Below are 22024 nucleotides of genomic sequence, written 5' to 3'. Positions count from 1 at the left end.
TTTTTTCATTGCGTTATTAGAAAACAAAAAAGGCAGACAACATAATATTGTTCTTTTCCCTTAAAATCATTTGTTTTAGAGTGATTTGTTGATTAAATCTTTATTGAAATGAACACGTCATATGACAGGAAGTGCTAGACTCATGACACCGATGAATTATCTCGGACATTGTCAGTCATACTCTCAGATTTTGGATTTGGAAACTGTGTTACTCTTGATTGGGACACTGTTCTCCCTGATGCAATTTCTGCAAAAATCAATTTGATAACACATTTGTGCTGGGACTATTTCCATCTAAATAACAACCCATACTGCACCCGGAATTTTCATTCAAGAAAGAGAAACAGCCGTAACATGATGATAACAACACTAAAATAGAACAAACATCCACTAATATATCAAATATTCAGGCGCGCTGCTAAACATAATCCTGAAGAATTGGCTGAATGCTAAATTACTGGGAAATAAGAACCGTTTATCAAAACTAAAAAGGTTCGACAAAGGATATGTTTCGGGTTTTGCTGTTTCATCTGACTGCGACACTGCTAGAACATGACAAGCAGATTGTTTGGCTGGCTGGATCTCTCTAACGTCTGAGTTGCAAGATCAAACATCCTCTACAGAAGAGTACATGCCTCCTATAAATGCCTCAAGTACCAAAATTGCCACTGTTCAGACAATTCTGGAAATTTCAAGAGCTATAAACCAACAGTACACATTTGTGACCTTTGATTTGGCTGCTGCTAAAAAGGCATATTCTATAGTATGGAAAAATCCGACTTAGTACAGTGATACTATCATACATTAAGGGGCTTTTCTTTTGTTAGGTTCTTACCTAGGGGCGATTGGCAAACGGCTTCGTGGAAGTGCTTTCTCAAAAATCCTGATAGAGTTGTTTGAATGCTAATTTGTTAACAGTTGAAGCTCTCGAAAGATTGCATTTTGACGAGTTTTTAGCAGCAGTTATCCAAATCCACAACCCTAGTACATTGGAAGATAACAAACAAGCGTTAAATGGGCTAGCTGAGAATCAAAGACGTGAACACCTTGAAGATGTGTTAGCTAATGATTTTGTCACTGAATTTTACAAGAGGTATCAAGATTTCAAGGAAGACGTCCGAAAATGTCACTTAGGGAAGACGGCACAGTTTTGGATGGATTTGGCTGGTTATTCGTTTTATAAAAGTCACGAAGGAAAATGATCTTGACCTATACATATCAACATGACAAGATATGCTACAATTATTCTTTGCCTATGATCATCAAAACTATGCAAAATATCTATCTGTATATGTTCTTATGACGATAAACTGATTCAAAACACCAGGGATCAAGAAAGCTTCTTCAAAATGTTTGTTTGTTTGTTTGTTTCATTTTACGCCTTTTCCCAACAGTATTTCAGTCATATAGGCGGGTAGTTTCCTAACCATCGTTCCTGGAGAGTAAGCTTCTTCAAAATAACGGATTCAGTGTAAGCATATCCAATGTGCCTAGCTCCCTAAATGCTGTTAATATAACAATTGAGCAAACAATAAACAGGCATGCAAAGTCAAAGTCTCGTTGAAGCATTATAGGATTCAGCAGACACTTTGCTTCCTACTACAGATGGGAGTCAAACACAACACTCGAGAGCCAGCTATGTTGAGGCTATATTCTGCAAGGCTGGCATGTCGTCAGCGGATACTTCTACACACATTATTCACAAGCAGCAAATATAGCTGCATCACGAAACTCAAAGAATCAATAACTAACTTTATGAATCCATTTGCAACATATAATAGGGATGTAATGTTCTGTTTCAATTCAAGTTTGCTATTTTTTCGCATTAAAATGACAAAACCGGTGTTAAATAGCCGATAACACCAATAAGCCCGAAAATATTTCGATTCTAACAAGATAAAATAAGGAAGATTTATAATGTTATTTTTTCAAGCGTTTATAATTTCCGCTGCAAATTTTTGTATAACGCTGTTCGATTTCGCACCCTACTGTTGCTAAGATATATAAATCATAAAAAAAAAATAATATGAAAAAAGTAATTTTATCAAGTTTTTCAACAATAAAAACTTACGTCTAAGAATGGATTGTATTGTGTTAACATCAGTTCCCAATTTATCATTCTTGATCTCTGAAATGATGTCAGCGTTTATGAATGAGTTGTATACTTAAGATGACTTCATAACGCTGCTTACGGTTGGCGCAGTTTTGTCAAAATATGTATTAACTGATATGGATCAAACCTGTGGCGTATTTCAGTATTTTATGAAAAGAAAACATAATAAGAACTGAAAATATAAATAGAAATGCTTTTAATTGTTACTTTAAAAGGCTTTGTAAACTATAAAATCGTGGGAGAAAACATAACAGTCGCATATACAAGTATTCCCTAACGAGTGTTTATTGGCAGTTTAACATCGGTTATTTTATTTTTTGTCTACTAAAGCAGTACCCTTTTTGCACATGCACAGGTCATTTTCTGCTAAACACAAATCGACGACAGACAGCAATCCAGTGAATGTTCATTCTACTGTTGATAGTTGGAATGTGAGGGTAACAATATGGATATGCACCGTGATAACGTTTGTGTGAAAAATTGTATTCTTACACATTAAATTCCAGGAGTACAGACTGCTGTGGCGGTTTCCTTGCGAGCTCGCACATAATAATTTATGATAGTCACTGCGCAAACAATAATATATAATCTAATTATCCCTTAATAGTATAGTACGGTGCGTATGAAATATGGTCATATTTGAAAGCAACAATTCATTAATAATTGAATTTAATTCTCATGGAAATAGTTATGCTTTAAAGCAGCACAAATGAATATAGTCACACAATGATATCTAAACGTGTGCAATTTGTAAATTAAATTAAATTAAATTTGTGTTGACTTGTTTCTTCAATTAAAAGTATTTTGAATAAATTCTTTGAATACTTTTGTAAACATAAATTATGAAAATTTACTCAATAATATTTCTAAGTGTATTATACTTGGCCCTGTTTCTAAAGACATCAAACAGAAACTTTTAACTTAATCAAATAATTTACGATTGCCTGTGAAAACGCGTGCATGCGATGGACGACAAAATAACCGTACAATTTACCCACGAAAATATGAAGTAATTAAAATATGCTGCAAATATTTGTAAAATGTATAAAGTAAACTTCAGAGACAAAAAAAATTACATTCATATGTCTTGACATGATAATCGGTACAACGTCTCAGCCTGGCACTGATATTAGTTTAGCATCACTTTTGCAAGTTTCAGCGTATATATTGTTGTTGACTGAATCATTATATTAGATTACAATATATATCAGTATGTTAAATTTTAAATAACACATTGCTTAACAAACTTTGATGATTGATTGGAGTCTCAATCACAAAAACGTTTACATTTTATAAACTATATGAAAATATTTATTTAATGATAAAGATAAATGTATTTCTTTCTTCCAAGTAATCGTTTTCTGAGCCACAGTGTATAGTATTATCTTCAAAAACGTAGCAGTACGCTAATTCTTGATAGACTTTATTGTCTTAGTTTTCAGAGCAGTTACTGCATTTGTACATATTTTACAAAATGTGTGTCAGTGGTATTAAACTCCTCACAGTTTAATAATTTTACAAAAAAATATTCTATTGTCTGTTTGTTTTGCCTTCCAGATGTCATGGTGTAAGAAATGGCTGCTATTACGCTAATATTAGAACTGATAGTCCTCACATGCATGTTGATGACAGAAGTTTTAGTAGTAGACATGCGACCATTAGGTAATGTGTAAGATTAATACCTTTATGATACCGATACAAACGTGATAAATATATATCTAGCCTGTAAGAATTCGAGCATTGTACACATACTGTTTAAGACGCCAAGGTAAAGATATCGAGAACTTAAACGATTTCATTTTGTTATGTTTAAATTTGGCTCTAATTTACCTCTAAGTAATAAATGAATAGGCAATTATATATGTATAAAGTTTATTTTGTATTAGGTTGCAAAAGGGACATATAGGGTGATCGACATACGCAATTTATATCAACACGGTTTTATGATAACCTTAGAACTATTTTTATACCTCCGCAATCAGTGATGCCGTAGCAATTTGTTGTTTTGTTGGCAAATGCAAATATATATGATAAGATCTAAAATATAGCAGATAATACAAAATTGTTCTAGAACAAAATACATTATTATTATTCGTCCCAAATATGTAAATTCTAAATCACTAAGAGTTTCAACAACACATTTTGCAAGCAATAATTCTAAGAATATCCTAATGATACATTTCTTTTATTTAATCTACATTTGAAATACTTATTACATGCCCATAGTAGTCAAGTCTACTTTAAAAATTAGAAGTAGATCGGGTACAAGACAATACGCTTAATGGTGGATCAAATGAAAGTTAAGATGAGCATAATTATGCTAATAACTAAATTACCACTTGAACTTCATTCGTCTAACGTTTTTAGACCGAAGACTTTGATCTCAAACGATAATTTTACGAGTTTCTTTATGATAACGTCCGTTGGTCATGCGTTTAAATTTAAAAAAAATATTAGGTTGATCATTAAGGAGGGGAAACATTTATATAATAAGGTTTCCTACACATAAATAGGAATCAATAAGATGGTAAAATATGCATATGTAGAATACGATAAGCAACTGCATTGACATATTGTGACTTTATCTTTTTAGCTCACCTTAGCAAGCTCTGGGTGAGATTTAAGGATCGTTGAATGCCTGTCGTCCGTCCAATATGCTTGTGAACACTCTATTGGTCACATTTTTGACTCAATCGTCATTAAACTTGTCGGGGTGCTTGTCTGGGTAATTGCTCAGATAAGTTTGAACATGAGTAATCCGTGATGTAAAACTAGGCTGCAGGAGCTAAAAAAGAACACTCAAGTGGCTCTGTTTTGATTCAAATATCCTACAAATTGGTCTGAAAGTTTGTTTTGATGATTTATATGTAAAGTTTTTGAATATGGGATACCTGGGGTCAAAAACTAGCTCACAACGCCCAAATATGGAAAATCTTGTTTAAATTCTTGTAGTCACATTGACTCAATCATCAGCAAGCTTTGTCAGAATGCTTGTCTGTGTAATTGCTCGGATGAATTCGAACTATGAACATATGAAAAACTAGGTCACAGGAGCTAAAATAGAAAAATCTTGTGAACACCTTAGTGGCTACTGTTTTTATCCAAATATCCTTGATATTGGTCTACAAGTTTGTTTTGATGATACCTAGGTCAAGGTTGAATATGGGTCACCTCGGGTCAAACACTAGGACCAAAGGTCCAAACTTTGTTAACACTCTGGTGGTCACATTACTAACTCAATTGTCATCAAACTAATTTGAAATTTGGACCGGAAATATAATTTCTGATGTCAAATTGAATTTTGATATCAACTGACCTACTTTCGATATAAATGATATCGTTTGACCTAGTTTCTCGTGTTTTTTTTAAATGCAGACTTGGTGTAATTTCGGTGCAGAATCTAATTTCGATATTGGCTGACTTTAGTTTGATATTTTTGATAACACTTGACCTCCTTTTTTGTTTTTTGACGTACATACTTCAAATTTGAACCATTGGGGTAATTTCTTATGCCAAATGGAAGTTTGTTATCAGCTGACCTACTTTTGATATTGTTGATATTGTTTGAGCTACCTTTTTGCTTTTTGACATACAGACACGGAATTTGGATGAAGGGTGTAATTTCTGATGCCGAGTTGAATTTTGATATTATTTGAGCTACTTTTGACATTTTTGACATTATGTGATCTACTGTCTTTATTTTTGACATACATGTACAAGTTTAAAATTTGGACCAGGGTTGTAATTTTTGATACTGAATTGAATCTGTATATCAGCTGACCTACTTTTGATATATATTGACCTGCAATGAAATGATGGGGTAGGTTAGCGATCTCGGGCTATACTGGCCCTCTTCTTTCAAATTTGTAGGATGTCCGCTTTTAAATTCAACCGGTATATGCCTTGGATCATTTGTACGTGGAAGTCAGAGTAACCGTGGTGATTTCAATGAGATAGGAAGTATTATAAAAGCATTTACACTACCAGGCCAGGACGATTACTTGTTATGTCAAGAAGATGGAACGTATAACTCTTCGAGATCTTGTCTTATCGAAGACAAACAAAGTAAAAAATATGTTAACTTTATATTGTCATGACTGTATCATATATTGTATGCTTAAATTAAATTAATGTTTAAATTCAATTCAAATATCGTAACAATAACATAACGATGAATACTGTCTGCAAAATTAAAGCACAAAATTCCCCCCCCCCCCAAAAAAAAATCAAAATACCGAATTTGTTTCCTTGTTATTTTCAGCTATTTGCAGTACATCTAATTACCAAACAATTCGTTATTTGATAAGGAATCCAAGTCAGTCAACATTTCTGACTGGACGTGTTCTCAGTTTTTCATGTGAACCAGGCTTTACATTAGAAGGCCCTGAAAGCGTTTACTGTAGATCATATAACAACTGGAGTGATAACACAATACCAAGATGTACTAGAGGTTGTCCATATCCAGGACATCTCGACAATGGCTATTATACTGATAGTAATGGGCTTCGGTTGAGCAGTGGTGGTAAAGCTATTAATGAGTATATAATCGGACACTGCAATGCAGACTTTAGTATACAAGGGAATAAAAAACTAACTTGTCTACGGAATGGTCAGTGGAATAATGATGTTCCGAAGTGTGTTGCTGCAACTTGTGGAGTTCCAATACACTCCACGCTCAATGGTACTTATATCTTTCCGAATGGATCTTATCCTTCATCTAGAAAATTTCAAATTGGAGATAACTTAATTCTTATCTGTGAGAAGGGTTTTTCTTCATTGGCAAATGATTACATTACATGCGGCAAGGGAGGACATTGGTCTTCTGGACATTTTCATAAGTGTCAACCTATTAAATGTGGAAACCCGGATGAGGTAGAAAACGGTGGTTATTTACTTCAAAGTAATTCGGTTTATTATCCATATTCAGGAAAACCGTTGCCTTACGGTATTTCAATCTACGTCTCGTGCCTGGACGGATTCTATAATGACGGAAATCCCATTTTGGTATGTACTGAAAATGGGTCATGGTCAGGTGCAAAGCCTATTTGCACAAAAATAACGTGTAACACTCCCCTTCAATTTGAAAATGGTTGGTATGAATTCAAAGGAAATAAAATAACAGTATCTGCAACTTTTAAATATAAAGAAAAGATATATGCTCATTGCAATGAGGGCTATATCCTAATGACGCATTCACAAAGAACATGTATAAAATTGAATGAGTGGAGTGAACCGAAACCAATTTGTAAAAAGGTACTTTGTGCAATGCCTATGTCGAGTTCAAGCGGTTATTACAAGGATTTGAAAGGTGATTTGTTAACACAGAAAGAAATGGAGTACAACACAAATATAACATTCTATTGTACAATTGGATATGAATTAACAGTTGGAACATTTAAACGACGATGCGATGTTACTGGAAACTGGAGTGGAAGTAATCCTAAATGCTCGCCTATAACCTGCATTAAACCTAATGAGGTATGTGGATATTATGCTATAAACAGATTAAATGACCTGCAGTCAAACCTAGCATCGGATCTGCCATATAACACAACACTTCGTTTTGTGTGTAACGATTCCAAATATTCTTGCAAAAATAATTCCTATATGCTACAGTGTTTGGAAGGTGGAAACTGGCATGGAAATAAACCCCATTGTGGTGATTACATTTGTATTTTCCTTTTATTATATTTATTGAATGGTTTTCAACTAATTATGTAAGCTGCTATTGACATGTGTTTTATAATTTTATTAGAGGTGCATGTAAATTGAAAGAAAAACATTTTAATTATCAAAAATGCTGAGCTGAACTTATCGACATCTTTTAAAGTAATTGTCAATATCAAGGAATTGTATGGTTATTTAGATTTTGGATGTTAACTTATAAAAAGTGTGAAACCAAAGCATATTGAAAATACTAGTTATCTTGTTGTAAGTAATTCTTGTAACCACTCTTATGCAGAAAACCAAGTGCCTTATGGTACCTATTTATGTTTCGAACTTTTTAATAACGGAAAAACGGTGTTAAAGGGCTATGAAAATATGTCATGGTCAGGACCTAAACCAATTTGTACCCGTATCATATGACAAATGGGGGGCGGGTATCAATAAAATCAATGGAAAATTTCTCATTTACAAGCTTTGCATATAAAGAAAAATATATCGCCATTTAATTTGATTTGACTGATTAAGATGAAAAAGGGAACATTTTTACGCAAATTAAGATTGTATGCAATGCAAACATGTTTTTTATTGTCAAATTGAATATAATTTAACAATTTGGCAGCAACTAGAAACTGAACTGCAACCGAAAACTTGACTGGAATAAATTCATTATTCGCGCCTTTAACATATGCAAACCCCGAGGTCATTAAATGTAGAAACTATATGCAATCAAACACAACAACAATCTTTAGGGAATTCCCCTTTATAGAATTTTCATATAACACTACACTTCTTTTTGTATGTATTTTATTAACATATTCTTGCCAAAATAAAGCAAGAGAAAACATTGGTTTAAAGGGTGGACCTTGGATTGAAAAATATACATGTACATATTTCTGGTAAATATAAACATAATTATTATTTCTTTGCTTAAGATATGAAACTTATACATGTGCAATACCTGTTAGTTTCGAATAATATTATATGACAGGCCATATTCTTGACACAATTTAATACGTAAAACTAATTCACTGACTAACGTGTCTTATTGTTTATCATAAACATCAAATCGTTTTGAAGTTTAATAACATTTCTACCCACGTTTAAAAAGAATCAATTCAAGCCAACGGAAATTTGCACCAAACCTAACATAAAATTTAAATATTTCGACAATAGTAAATAAACATCATTTAATAATTTTATGAAAGCATTAATGTAATCTCAATTTATTGTTTATGTATAAAATACTAAATATAAAAACTGACCTTTATTTGTTATGTTAATCCTGTTTCATAAAACTAAAACCATTTATTGTTTATTTATCTCAAAGAGTAACAGTGTGAGGATTTTAGTCATCGTCAAAGCAAAACTAAAATTTACAGCTTTGTAAACTAAATCGTTATAGATATGAATATATAGCGTAGGCACTATGTCTATGTGTGTAATAATGAATAAAAAATTATACACTATAAACAGAAAGATATATCTATCTATTTTCAATTTCATATCAGACACAAATATAAGTATGTATCAAGCAATATGATCGGGGTTGAATTGGCTTGGTTGGCGTCGGTATGACACCACTGTGAATTTTTGCATTGTCGAATTATTCTAATACTAGTATCCGTTCAAGTTACCAAGCATCTTTATAAAACAATGACGATTATCATTTATAGTTTTCTTTAAATTTGTTAGATTTAAGTATAATAAACATTTTTACAGAAAAGGTCAAGGAGCAAAACGAACAGCAATACACAACACGTAACAATGTGGTGATTGGCATAGTTTCTGGAGTCGTTAGTATCGTTATTGTACTAGCGTGTATTACCACCTTTTTAATTTGTTGGAGAAGGTATAAAAACTTAGCATTTTTGCTTTAGACTGTAATGTCATAAATGTCTTGTTACTGTTAAATGAAAAGGTTATCAAGTGATAATGTGTATACTTATAATATAATTGTTATTCATATATATATATTTCTTTCTGTTCTTGGAAAACACGAACCTACTTTCATTTTGAACAAATTTTAGCCATTTTTTGCATTAGAAGGAAGTAATTCAATATCAAATGCAAAGGTAAACAATCATACTTTTAGTAATTGATGTATAGCATTGGCGGTGAATTATTTGCCCAAAAGGGTAAATCAAAACAATCGTATTTCACAACAATCAAAAAATCAAAAGAACTTCTTCAAATTTCTTTTCGTTTTACATGAAAAGGATTTACAATAAAAGCCATATATTTTGTAACGTAGGCGTATTGCTGCTAGAAGGAGCAAAGAGAATTCAAACTATGATAACTTAGCGGTGGACCGTGCGGCATCTGATGCCGACTATGAAGAATTAAATATTGTTAACCCAGAAACAGGTATTGGAGTTGAATTTTTGCATGTGATCATTTACAATGTAATATTAATATTATATGATTTACTGAAATTAAAGAGAAGTAAATATCAACAAAGGAAATAAATCTCAAAATAAACTCACAATACAAGTTAGAGATCCAAAGAAAAAATAAATGATATTGAAAAGTTAAGTATTTTTTGATAGCGCATTATGTTTGTCTTTTGTTTTATAAACATTGTTATATAATTATTATGTTTTTGTCATAATGAAAATAATAATTATCAAAGTTATCGTCCGCTAAAATTATAGTTATAGTATTGCCTTTATGACTTTACAGGTGCAGTGTCAACTTTGTCATGATGTTTTGCTGCTTATTTAACAACACTACTGTTTCTTGTACTTCGTAATAGTATTAATTTCGATTATATAGAGATCTCGACCCTGGAAAGATCAAGTTTGACTTTAAATATGTCACAAGAAAGACAATGAACCTATTGAGAATTTGTACTACTTGTTTATCAAGCAGTTTCCATATCTCATACAACATTTACCTAAACATCAGATTGTATTTCTGTTCCGTTATCAAATATTAATACCATTTAATGTATACTTTTATTGTTTTTTTATATTAAGAGGATAATTTTTCGCTAGAGTGAAATATGGAATATATTTTCAAGAAACATGATAAAATGCCACATATTTTCACGAGCCGGGACTATCATTCTAGATAGTTTTCAACAGAAAGTTCAACAAAAAGTTATTTTGTATTTATCAGATTTTTCAAACGAAATGGCGTAAGAAGTCACTTAAAATAAATATAGGTTTTGACTCTGCCCACTTTTATATTTATATTTCATATTTTTTTTTGAAATATAAAATATATTTGACTGATATAGAACCATATGTCATGAGTAATATTAAATACTGGTATTCGATGTTTATCGATATCAGTACATATTTTGTTGTATTCCAAAATTATATGGCTGCTCTTCCCAGATATTCAAAAGAAACTATATAATATATAATTACTTTAGGATAAAGTGGAGAAAAAATTTATAGTTTCTGGAAATATATTGTGCGTATACGTGTGAATATACGGATAGTTAAAAAAAACAGATTTTTTAAATACACTTGTTACATACAAATGTAAAGTATAATCGGTACGAATGCATTCATAGCAGATTTCTATGAAAATTAATAAACAATTTGAAGTAAAAACGTTCGATGCACCTTACTTTTGAAAACAAGCAATTGATTCAATTGTGTTTTATTTAATTTTGATTGACAAACATAAATTTGCTCGTCACATTTAGGTTTAGATCTTTATCTTTAAACAATGATTTTTTTCTACGAATGATACAGAAAGGAATTAATAAGTTTTTTTATTTACCTCATTACTTTATATAACTCAAAAGGTGTTGAGATATTGTATTTTAATATTTTGTGCATAAATTGCGCTTAATATAATCGTGAATTTGAAACAAAGATAAAAGGTACCAGTTAGCAATAGGAGTTCAACAACTTGTTGTGATTCAAATATAGTAATACGTCTGTGTATATATGAAGTCTAACCAGAAAGAAATACAAACAGATATATCGAGTAAAACATCAATATTTTTTTTAAACTTCAGAAGTATAACTGTATTGTATAAGTATATAACCCGGCTGCAGCGCGAACATGTTTCCTTAGATATCAATGGAAAAAGGTATTAATGTCATTACATTGATTTATTTTTGATAAAGTGCATGCCTGATTAATCAAGCTTTATCAGTCAACCTCAGCTTTATCATACACCTCATCCACACATATTTAAATAATATGAATAAGAATGGAAAAGTATTACCTCTTACTAGTTTGAAAAAATATTAAACTTATAAACTTTGAACAGAATCTTTTTATATTAAAGATTCTCTTATATTTGACTAAAACATTTTGGACTTTTTCTTCTAGATTTTATCCTTGACATATCACTGCCCGCGGCTGTAAAACATATACATGTATATTCCTACTTCACTTTGTAGCATTACAAAGCATTTTTGTAGCACTTATAACCTTTGTCTTTCTCTGTGATCGGAGCCTGCTTAACCATCTCGAAGATACACATAGCTTTTTTCTTCTTCAAAGATTTCCTGCGTAGTTTAAGGTGTCCGTGTCAAGTTTGTTTAATATTTTTGGTATGGTATTTTATTGTTTGTTGTATATTCAACATATATGGAAATATTGATCATGTTTTTATCTCGATTTGACCCTGTTCATGGACTGTATTGGTAATTGCAGAATACTGTATACGACCCCTAGCATCGGATTTGGCAGGTTTCAACAGTCATAAAAATGGTGAAATTTTGAATTAAGAAACATCCGTAGACGTGTTAATTCGGCAGTAATCGTGGAGCCTTCAATGTGACATGTCCGTACCATTCCATGAAACGCGTCATATGGTAACAAAGTAGAAAAATGTGTGTGCCTTAGACGAGAAACCAATGGCTAAAACTAATTGAAATGAAATTTTACAAGGGGGTCAGAGGTTATAAAGCCTGCAAACCGAAGACAAGACGACAAAAGCAGGTAACATATACCCAGGATGATTAAAAATATTCGAGTTGAATAAGTCTGGCATCATCTTATTTTTTTAATAAAAACAGAGTTAGACAAAAAAATTAAAAGATTTTATGAATATGCGATATATGCCACATCAACGTGAGAAAAGATATCGAAGTAAAGTGGTTTTACACGCGCGCGCGCACACACACACACACACACACACACGCACGCACGCACGCACGCACGCGCGCACGCCCATACGCACACATACACACACACGTACAGACATACTGGTAAATCATTGCTCTTGTACCTGGATTTAAGAATATGGTAGTTTAATAACTTGCATTTACACTTAAATAACATAAGAATTTGAGCCATTTGATGTGCAGACAGAATATTCAAACTACGATAAAAGTAATTTTTCTCTTTTCAAAAAAGATTTTGCTGCCATTGTACCTTTACATGTCAAGTTTTTCAAATTGCACATTTTATATTGATTAATATTATTATATATTGTTTATGATTTGAGAACTTAGGAATATCGTTAATATAATCGTCAAAGAGATTTAAAACAGTTTTCTTTTTTTCAAACAGTAAAAATAGTAACGGGATATGAATGCTTCTAATAGTGTTACGTGATTCGCTTCATGATCAACAGTTAATATGTTCTTCGAAAGTCCTATTTAAACGTTGGTTCTTCTAAAATACAAAAAATACAAAAAGAAGAATAATTATAATAAAAAAGGATTAGAACACAATAAACGTAACGCCATGTAATCATGCAGATCTATCAATATTACATTGTGTGTGATAATTTGGTGCCAGATATTGACCCCGAGTGTTACTTCCCTGATCAAATTAATTGCCGGGCGACGTAATTGACGAGGCATTTGAAGGAAGGGCTTACTCTTATGCTGCAAACACTTGTTATCCAACCCATTCGCTACTATTTGTTATATACTTATCATTTGTTTAATATTTGACATGTTGTGCTGCTAAAGACAGTTTTACGACGCGGTCCGTTGTTATGAAAAATTGACCGGTAATGGTATTTTCTCACGCATGCGCAATATGCGTAGGGCAAAAAAGAACATCGCCCTACATAGAAATGTGTTAGAAGTTCGTAGATAATTCCGAGTTAGTTTAAGAAAAAAAAGAAAATCATATAAAATAGCTCTTAACAGGAACACAAAATATACATTTAAAGCAAATGACCAAATTGCCAATTAATAGGCATTGAAAAGACGACTTTTTAAGAATTTTCCCTTACGACAACGGACCTGACATTGATATATTTGTTGTGAAAAAGTGTGGCATTATAAATATTAGCAAATGTCAGTTTATATTTTTATTTTTTTAATCTTTCATATAAAACTAAAGAAATTTTATAACATATAAAATCGAGGTAAATTATCATTCTGGAAAAAGTTGGAACACGAGATAATGCATTTTTAGTGTTCAGTTATAATTGTATCCTTTATCCTACTTGATAATGCTGCTAAACAGAATTTTTTAATCCTATAAAGGTTTCATGTCCAGCTGACAATTGACAAAGCAAATATTTTCAAAATGTATTTGAGGTTTAAGACCGACATCTTACCGAAACATTCTTTTTGATTCAAGTATCTTTACAGAGAAATGGGCCAAAAGGTTTTATTAAAACGAGCACAGGTAAAATGAAATGATTGTTTTGATTTTACTTTTGTTTTAAATATTAAATTAAATGTATAAAAGGCAAAGCAAAGGACCCATGACAATGTGCTTATTGTTAAATGATATCTAAGATGTAAGATGTTAAATGCGTCCGCATAATACATTAAAACAGTGAGTAATCAAAATATGATATATATTCTTTGAATGTGAAAATGTAACGAGCAGATAACTTCTGCTTTTTGGATGAATGAGTCAACTAAATAGTATATGGTTTTAGATCAATATCTATACTAAGGAAAACATCGTAAGTATTATTTATTAGCCAGTAGTGAAATTAATGTCCGAGATCAAACCGAGAATCACTGACTATGGCGAAACAACACAGTCATGAAGAACACTGACCATGGCGAAACAACACAGTCATAAAGAATTGCCTCCTTTAATTATCGTAAATTATAATATATTCAGTTGCTATCCTTTTCAGTTCATTATTTTTATCACAAGAGCTCTTTTCGATAATGCGCAAGGTTTTCGGCGTAAAGTGCACACTAATTCATGGCGCGTAATTTCCCGAATAGAGCTTAACCTTGGTGACAGACGCCCCTAAGAGCGAAAGTACGACAAAGTGTTCACTTTATTGTATTTTCTCGTGTTTTTTTTTTAGCCTAACGTAGCGAAAATAGGACATGGCTCAAATTAACCACCATAAAATTTCCTCACTAATCGTACGTGATGCTATCAAATATCACCATTCAAAATACACATGCCGCATTATCTTGATATGTTGAAAGTTACTATTATATGTAATGAATGATGCGACAAGTCCAGTTTTGTTATATATCCTTAGACATGAAAGAAAAACTAAACTTGTTTAACGCTTAGGACTGAACGTTGATATCAAATTCATACGCAAATCACACTACAGTTATGAAATGCAATAAAGAAATAAAATAGTAGACAAAAATAAACGCAAACTCGAATTTCAGCCGTGAGGCATCATTAGAGATGGATCAACCATTAGATGAGAAACTTAATTTGACTGTAGACGGCAATGCCATGCTGAAGGCTGCAGGATGTCTAATGTGCTGCTCCTGCAGTCCAAAAAGTAACAACAAGGCCAGAGAGCAAAGAAAAAAGAATATCAAGTAGGTAGTTTTTCCCTTTACATCGGCGTGGCATTTAAACAATACAATTGTTGCTTTGACAGATATCAGTTTAAGATTAAAGCGCGAGTTGTAGTATCTAGTAGTTTGTGAAGAATATGTATCATATGGGCTTGTAAAGAAAAAAAAACTGTATCTCTTTAAATGGCTTTAGCTTGTCAATCCTTTTAGAAACTTGGCTGATGTGGGCAGGGCTTTATTTAATTTCGCTCAAGGCATTCTTAAGGGCCTTAAAACTGAGAGCTTAATAACATTTTTGGAACTGTCTTGCAAATGCCGTTTGAAGTTTGTCGCTAAAATTCGCAGCCAATTTAAAACGGGGGTTTTAAAAAATTAAAAATTAAACAAATTAAATAATAGCTTTGCCTTTTTTCCCCGACAAGGGTATCCCCCTTTCCTCTTTCCCACCCCTGTAAAATTTTAACAAAAAACTAGCCTTAATAGATCGTAATGTTTTATGCGATTTTTAGTTTTAATGTAATTCCATTTCACGGGTTTGAAAACCTTTCCCATTTACTCAAGCCGCCCAAAAGATATGATCATTCATTTTTGCAGGAACACCTTATTGTTCTTATATATTTATCTCACTTGTACCAAAAAGGTAAATATCATGAAAGGAAAGACTAACGTACATATTTAGTATTATTCAGAGAGTTGATAAATTCAAAATTAATAGCTTGCATTTGGGCAGGTTATAACGTTTAAAGACATGTATAGAGACATGTCCTTACTCTTAGTGTCCTACAATTTAACCAGGGACGACGAGGAGGGACACAAGTGTGCACGAGTCCCTAGAAGGCATTGGTGGCTAGAAAAGGAGATTACTTGTTTGTAACTACTATTAATACCAGGGTTACCTAAACTTTTGTTATTATCCCGGTTTACTGTACGTTAACTTGTTTATTGACCACTGTACAATGATCTGAACTCGACTGAGCTTGAATCTTTATATTTTGACAACGATGCTGCTACATCAATGATGGAAACTAGTATCTTTGGAGAACCATGTCTTGAATTCTGCTTCATGATAGTGACCATATACGACCTGACATACCTCTCGCAGATGACGGTGAACCACAATGGAGTGACATGCACGAATATCCTGATCTAAGGTACCTGCAAAATTCAATCTAGTGCAAAGCTGAAGTTTGTCTCTTTGATGTGAGGGGCCTAAGTCTTCGACTATCATGTTGAATGACTTCGGATCAACTCTAGCAAATTACTTGAAAAACTTTTCATCATTTTCTCTCAGAAGCTTCATTAGCTTTTCGTATATCCTATACTTAGATGACATCAAAACGTATTCTCTTCCCCATGCACTTTTCCATTTCTTGATAAATTTTCCCGCTCTTTGCCTTTTTGTGATTTTATGGACCAAAGCAGGTAGACCGAAACAACAGCAAAACTACATAAGAGTCCTTATCCAATGGCTGATCCATCTCAAATGATGTCTGATCGCTGAAATTCAAATTTCTTTTTATTCTTATTCTTGTCTTAATTACATTTTGTAGGTGTCGTTTTGCATGAATTGTGCATGTATTTTAAATGTACAAACATTTCGAAATCGTGCAAAACAGATGAGAAAAGGGTATCGTGCGATAGTCGGACAATTTTTTCGCGACATATTTCAGAACTTAATGAGGTATTTCGCAGGAAATGCGCTCGACAATTTCACAACATTTGCACGACATACGCATTCATGTCGTTGTTATATCGACGGGAAATTCTTTACGAGTTTGTCGCTCAAATTCGCAAAATGTGCCCTAAAACTGTGTCTCAAACAAGTCGCCAGGAGTCTCAGTTCAGTGTCATACTACGTGTAACCTAGTTAGGAAATAGATATCAATTCTGAGTGCATTGTTGTAGAATAATGCACGGTTTGAGTTCAAATGCGTAGTAACAAAGCATTTGAACGAAAAACGTGCATTATTATACATTCTAACACGACCCGCATTTTTCCCTATTGAACATAGAAGAACCGAAAGTGTGTATTATTATGCTATAAAATCACTGTTAGACGTTCTATATTTAGATAATTATGTGACGCAATCATTATATACGGGACGTAACTACTAAAAATATGACGCGCTGACAATAAGTACAGAATCAAATCAGGCGCTATTTAGCTAATTATCGTGGACTGCAGCATTTATTTGTTGATGTCGTGTTAGAATCGAAATAATATATCCAAATCGGTGATTTTATTGCTTGATAACATCACTGTTTGTCGTTCGGATGCGCATCATACCCTTAATAAGATTTTATACATTTTTATATCTTTCTTTTGATAACAGAGAGCCAACTTGCTTATCTTTACACCTCACATAATACATTGTATATCGATTTAATGCACATTGTACTTTTGAATCATTTTGCTCATAAAAAAATATGTGTGATCAAAAGTATGTGTAATAAAAACTTGCATTAGTAAAAGATAGATTATTACAATTAATGGTATAATTATAACAATATCATGCAGAAACAATGCGTATTATTGCATTTTGACCCCTTAGTGTCAATGTCAATGTTACTATAAATAGAAAAAAGGTTTCGTTTCCGGTCGATAACTAAAGTTAGAATTGACATGTTGATATAAAACTCAGTATATAGCAAGCATATATAAAGACTTTGCTAGGGATTGATCTTGGGCTCACTATGGCCAAGGTCAGGGATACTATGGCTGTTGAAATAGTAAAATGGTTTCCGGTTGACATCCAGAGTTAGGAATGGAATAATCGTTTCAAACTTAGAGACCTTGCTTATTGATCAACACATACCATTTCATAATCAGAAAAAAGTCACAAGGGGACACATTTGGCGAATAATGAGGTTGAGGAAGCTCGACAACCTTTTCCTGTTTCAGATATTCTCGTACAATGATCGCTTTAACTGACGAAGCAATGTCATGCAACAACATGACATCACGGCCGAAATTTTAAATTTTAAATTAATGAAGGACATTGCCATAATAAAACTTGGCATTTACTGGGTTATCCTTTAGTACGGCAATTTGAATAGCAGGACCTTGATTGGTAAAGAACACGACCTTTTTGACGCTCATGGTGCGTTTTGCAATGCAATGTCCTTGATTTTCTTTGGTTGCTCATATTTTTTATGTATCATTCGCTTGGGCTCATAAAAGTAAATCCACGTCTCATCGCAAGATATGATTTTTGCGAAAGATCGATTGTTATATTTAGGGAACTGTTTCAACAATTGTTTGGAATTTTTACCCGAGCTATTTTTGGCTCTTTTGTAAGGCGATGTGATATCTATCTGGTACTTATTCTCTTTAATTTTTAAATCATGTCTGATATTTTATTTTTCTATGAGCGGCTCCTACATGGATACCAACGCATTTAGCTATATACGTAGTTGTAAATCTTGCATCAGTAGTAATTAAATCCTTTATTTTTCAACCATTTATTGCAAAGTTGCAGTTTTCGGACGGCGTACATGAGGTGCATCTTTTACTAATTCCACACCACTTTTAAATTTTTTACACCACCGTGTGACAGATGAAAAAGGAAGTCATTGTTCCCATAAATATATTCCATTAAATATGTTTTAAGCCTGTATTCCAAGAAAAAGCGGGTTTATATATAATACCGTATTTGGTCAGTTAAAAGAGACCTTTCCAACAGTTTTAACTTTAGTATATACGAGTATCTAACGTTAATTGAGCTATTATCATTTGAGAGCTTTTACAACCATCTATTCGATGCATGTACATAGCTTGTGCAAAACGTAGTTAAAAGCGAGACATTTGACTAATTTCATTCATATTTGAACACCCATCGTATCACGGATTAGGTTCTACCAAAATTCCAATATGACCATTACCTTTGTTTTATGATGGATTTGGAGCAACCAAAATTCAGATATTACCATTACTTTTGTTTTATGATATTCATCTTATTATTATTTAAAAGTTATTTTGTTTCTAAGAAAAAACTGAAAGTATGGCAATCACTTGCTTCCTATTCTTGGGGCGCGTTATCGGGATTTTCTTTTTGGTTTTGTCCGTGGAAAACGGCCCAAACGGCGCTTTTGTCGGCGGGGGTTTTGCGCGATGCCCTTTGTGCTCGAAAAAATCGAAGGTTTGGGTTTAAAACCCAAGGATAGGGCGAAATCCCGACAACGCGCCGTTTGGCGTGCTTTGCTAGAGACAGGATGACAAGGCGACAACGCGCCGTTTAGGGCTTTGTCGTTTTGTCGCTAGCGACAACACGAAAAGGCGATAACGATGTAGGTTGTGGTGTCGCTATCGACAAAGTTACGCGCAATGTACTAAATCAGCCACCATATTTCAACGCTTTGATTGTTATTTCAATCAACACTTCTGTTCACATACCTATCGGATGTGGGCTAACATTTTATCAACCAATGAGAACATTTAAGTAAGAACTAAGGTTCTACAACTTATTTTTAAATACTTATGAACATTCTATTAACATACAAATGAATTTAGTAAAACTTATACAAAATGTAAGGTTTATTAATCATGACAGATAATCATGAAATAGAAACACACAAAAAATAAAATATGTCTATAAGAGGTTGAAAATATTTGACAATGTTCTTTTGCACAAGTTGACAAAAACTAATTCCCAGAAACATGTTATATAAATAATGTTTTGTTGTTTTTTTTTCATTTTTTCCATTTAAACTTTATATTTTCACACAGATGTATTATGCAAAATTTATTTAAAGTTGTGATGTGACAAAATTATGTTTTATATTGACATTTTGATAGTAAAAATAAAAGGCTATAAGCTTTAATATTTTCTAAAGCTATAAGAAGTAAAATACCTACAATAAAAAATATCACTAAATATAGTAATATGTAAGGTGATAACTATTTTGGAAAAATTACTCAAGTTTATTTGTAACATTTAAAATGTTCAACTGTTGAGTTTGATGTAATAGATGATACAATTTGCCGACTGTGTAATAATGTGCATAAGCTGATCACAAAAATTATTTTACATTACTCACTAATAACACATTCATAACGGTTATTACTTATTTAAAAACACTTAAATATATCAGTTGACAGTAAGGAACGGTATGGAAAATATCCAAATATATAAATAATCTGATTAAGAGCTTGAGTCATGGATTAAATTTGTAACATTCAAAACATATAATAATAATAATAATAATAATAATAATAATAATAATAATAATAATAATAATAATAATAATGATGATAATTAATAATAATAATAATAATAATAATAACATAAATGATAAAAATAATAATACTATGACAGCAATATTTGTTCACGTTAGCGGAAACAAGCATGCATGTAATCGGGACACCTCGGTCATTATACATAATCACTTTGGACTTAATATGTGTTTTTAAAGTAGTTACATCCTATTTTAGTAGGACGCCTCCAGATTAATTTAAAAAAGATTAAATGTATTTTAAAGATAAATATTTTGAAGCGAACAAATATATTATTTTACACGTTTAAAACTGCGCTTACAATACACGTAAATTACCCAAAAAAGATTTGAGTAGCTCTTAATGCGTAAGTAACGTAGTAGAAATATAATAATAATTACTAAAAATCTACTGAAAAATCAGAAGTAAATTGCACATAACATGTTAAATTTTACATGTAGTTGAATCTTGAATTCATACTGTTCTCAAATTGTATTACATTTTCCCAAGTTTGCTTTTCTTCAAAAAGATTGGCTTATCTGACAAGCAGTTTTTGGATGTTAAGAAAAAGAGGCTGTAATTTTTGATAATGTATGACGAATGTAAATAACTTAATATCTTAAGGAAAAGTTTTGGTAAAAATAGAATTGAAAATATGTCTGACAATCTTGATCAATTTAAAAATGCCAACTGACATACACTTATATCGAAAGCCTGTCAACCACAGGCGTTCGGCACATTTGTTTTGCAAATAATGGTTAAACTATCATATTAAATAATCTCCCTTTGAACACCATAAACAAAAAATACCATCCATCACCCATTTACTATATATAATATATACATGGTATACAACTCGCCGTAGCGTATTTCCCCGTCAACAGTTTACTCTTGCATATTTTTTTAAAAAAGACAACATATTTCAATATGGCCAAACATGGTAAATAAATATCTCTAGACTTTCAGTAACCGTTAAATCTTGAGCTATCTATCTTTATTTACGATGAATGAATTATCAAACTTGAAAAATTACCTTAAAATTGCGAGGGTGACCTATTTTGTGCTAACAAAGCTTCAAAATCAAACATTTAGCTGCTAGCCATTTTAAAAAAGTAATCCAAGCAGATTATTATAAAACGATTGTCCCTTACCAAAAGCAACATATACATTTTTACTAAGTTTCAATTCATAACATTTTTCTTCAAATCCGCCGCAAGAAAAGATGTTTCCGTCTAAAAAAAGGAAAGTTTTCATTGGCTGATATGTTGCGTGTCACGTGATGCTGGCAATATGTTAATAGAAAAAAATGTGATGAAATTGAGTTTCAGAGACATAAATTGTCAACAAAATGTATAATTTTGTTGTAAT

General features: G+C 32.2%; 1 protein-coding gene across 1 annotated transcript; it reads left to right on the top strand.

Moving 5' to 3' along the window:
* The first annotated feature begins 3669 nt into the window (after positions 1-3669).
* LOC132746036 (sushi, von Willebrand factor type A, EGF and pentraxin domain-containing protein 1-like) lies at positions 3670-10730 on the top strand. The gene is made up of 6 exons (XM_060735092.1): positions 3670-3775; positions 5984-6178; positions 6375-7772; positions 9500-9629; positions 10032-10144; positions 10460-10730. The coding sequence occupies exons 1-6, from the start codon at positions 3688-3690 to the stop codon at positions 10480-10482; spliced, it is 1947 nt and encodes a 648-aa protein (XP_060591075.1). The 5' UTR covers positions 3670-3687; the 3' UTR covers positions 10483-10730.
* The last annotated feature ends 11294 nt before the right edge of the window (positions 10731-22024 follow it).

This window comes from Ruditapes philippinarum, unplaced genomic scaffold (genome assembly GCF_026571515.1).
Source record: "Ruditapes philippinarum isolate M1 unplaced genomic scaffold, ASM2657151v2 ctg2195_1_1_1_1, whole genome shotgun sequence".
Lineage (NCBI taxonomy): Eukaryota > Metazoa > Mollusca > Bivalvia > Venerida > Veneridae > Ruditapes > Ruditapes philippinarum.
The sequence above is the reverse complement of the archived record's forward strand: the minus strand, read 5'-3'. Positions and strand labels throughout refer to the sequence as shown.

Coding starts and splice junctions, on each gene's coding strand:
- LOC132746036 (XM_060735092.1), top strand. CDS start 3,688: ATGGCTGCTATTACGCTAATATTAGAACTGATAGTCCTCACATGCATG. Junction 3,776..5,983: donor AGTAGACATGCGACCATTAG/GTAATGTGTAAG, acceptor TCAAATTTGTAG/GATGTCCGCTTTTAAATTCA. Junction 9,630..10,031: donor TTTTTAATTTGTTGGAGAAG/GTATAAAAACTT, acceptor TTTGTAACGTAG/GCGTATTGCTGCTAGAAGGA.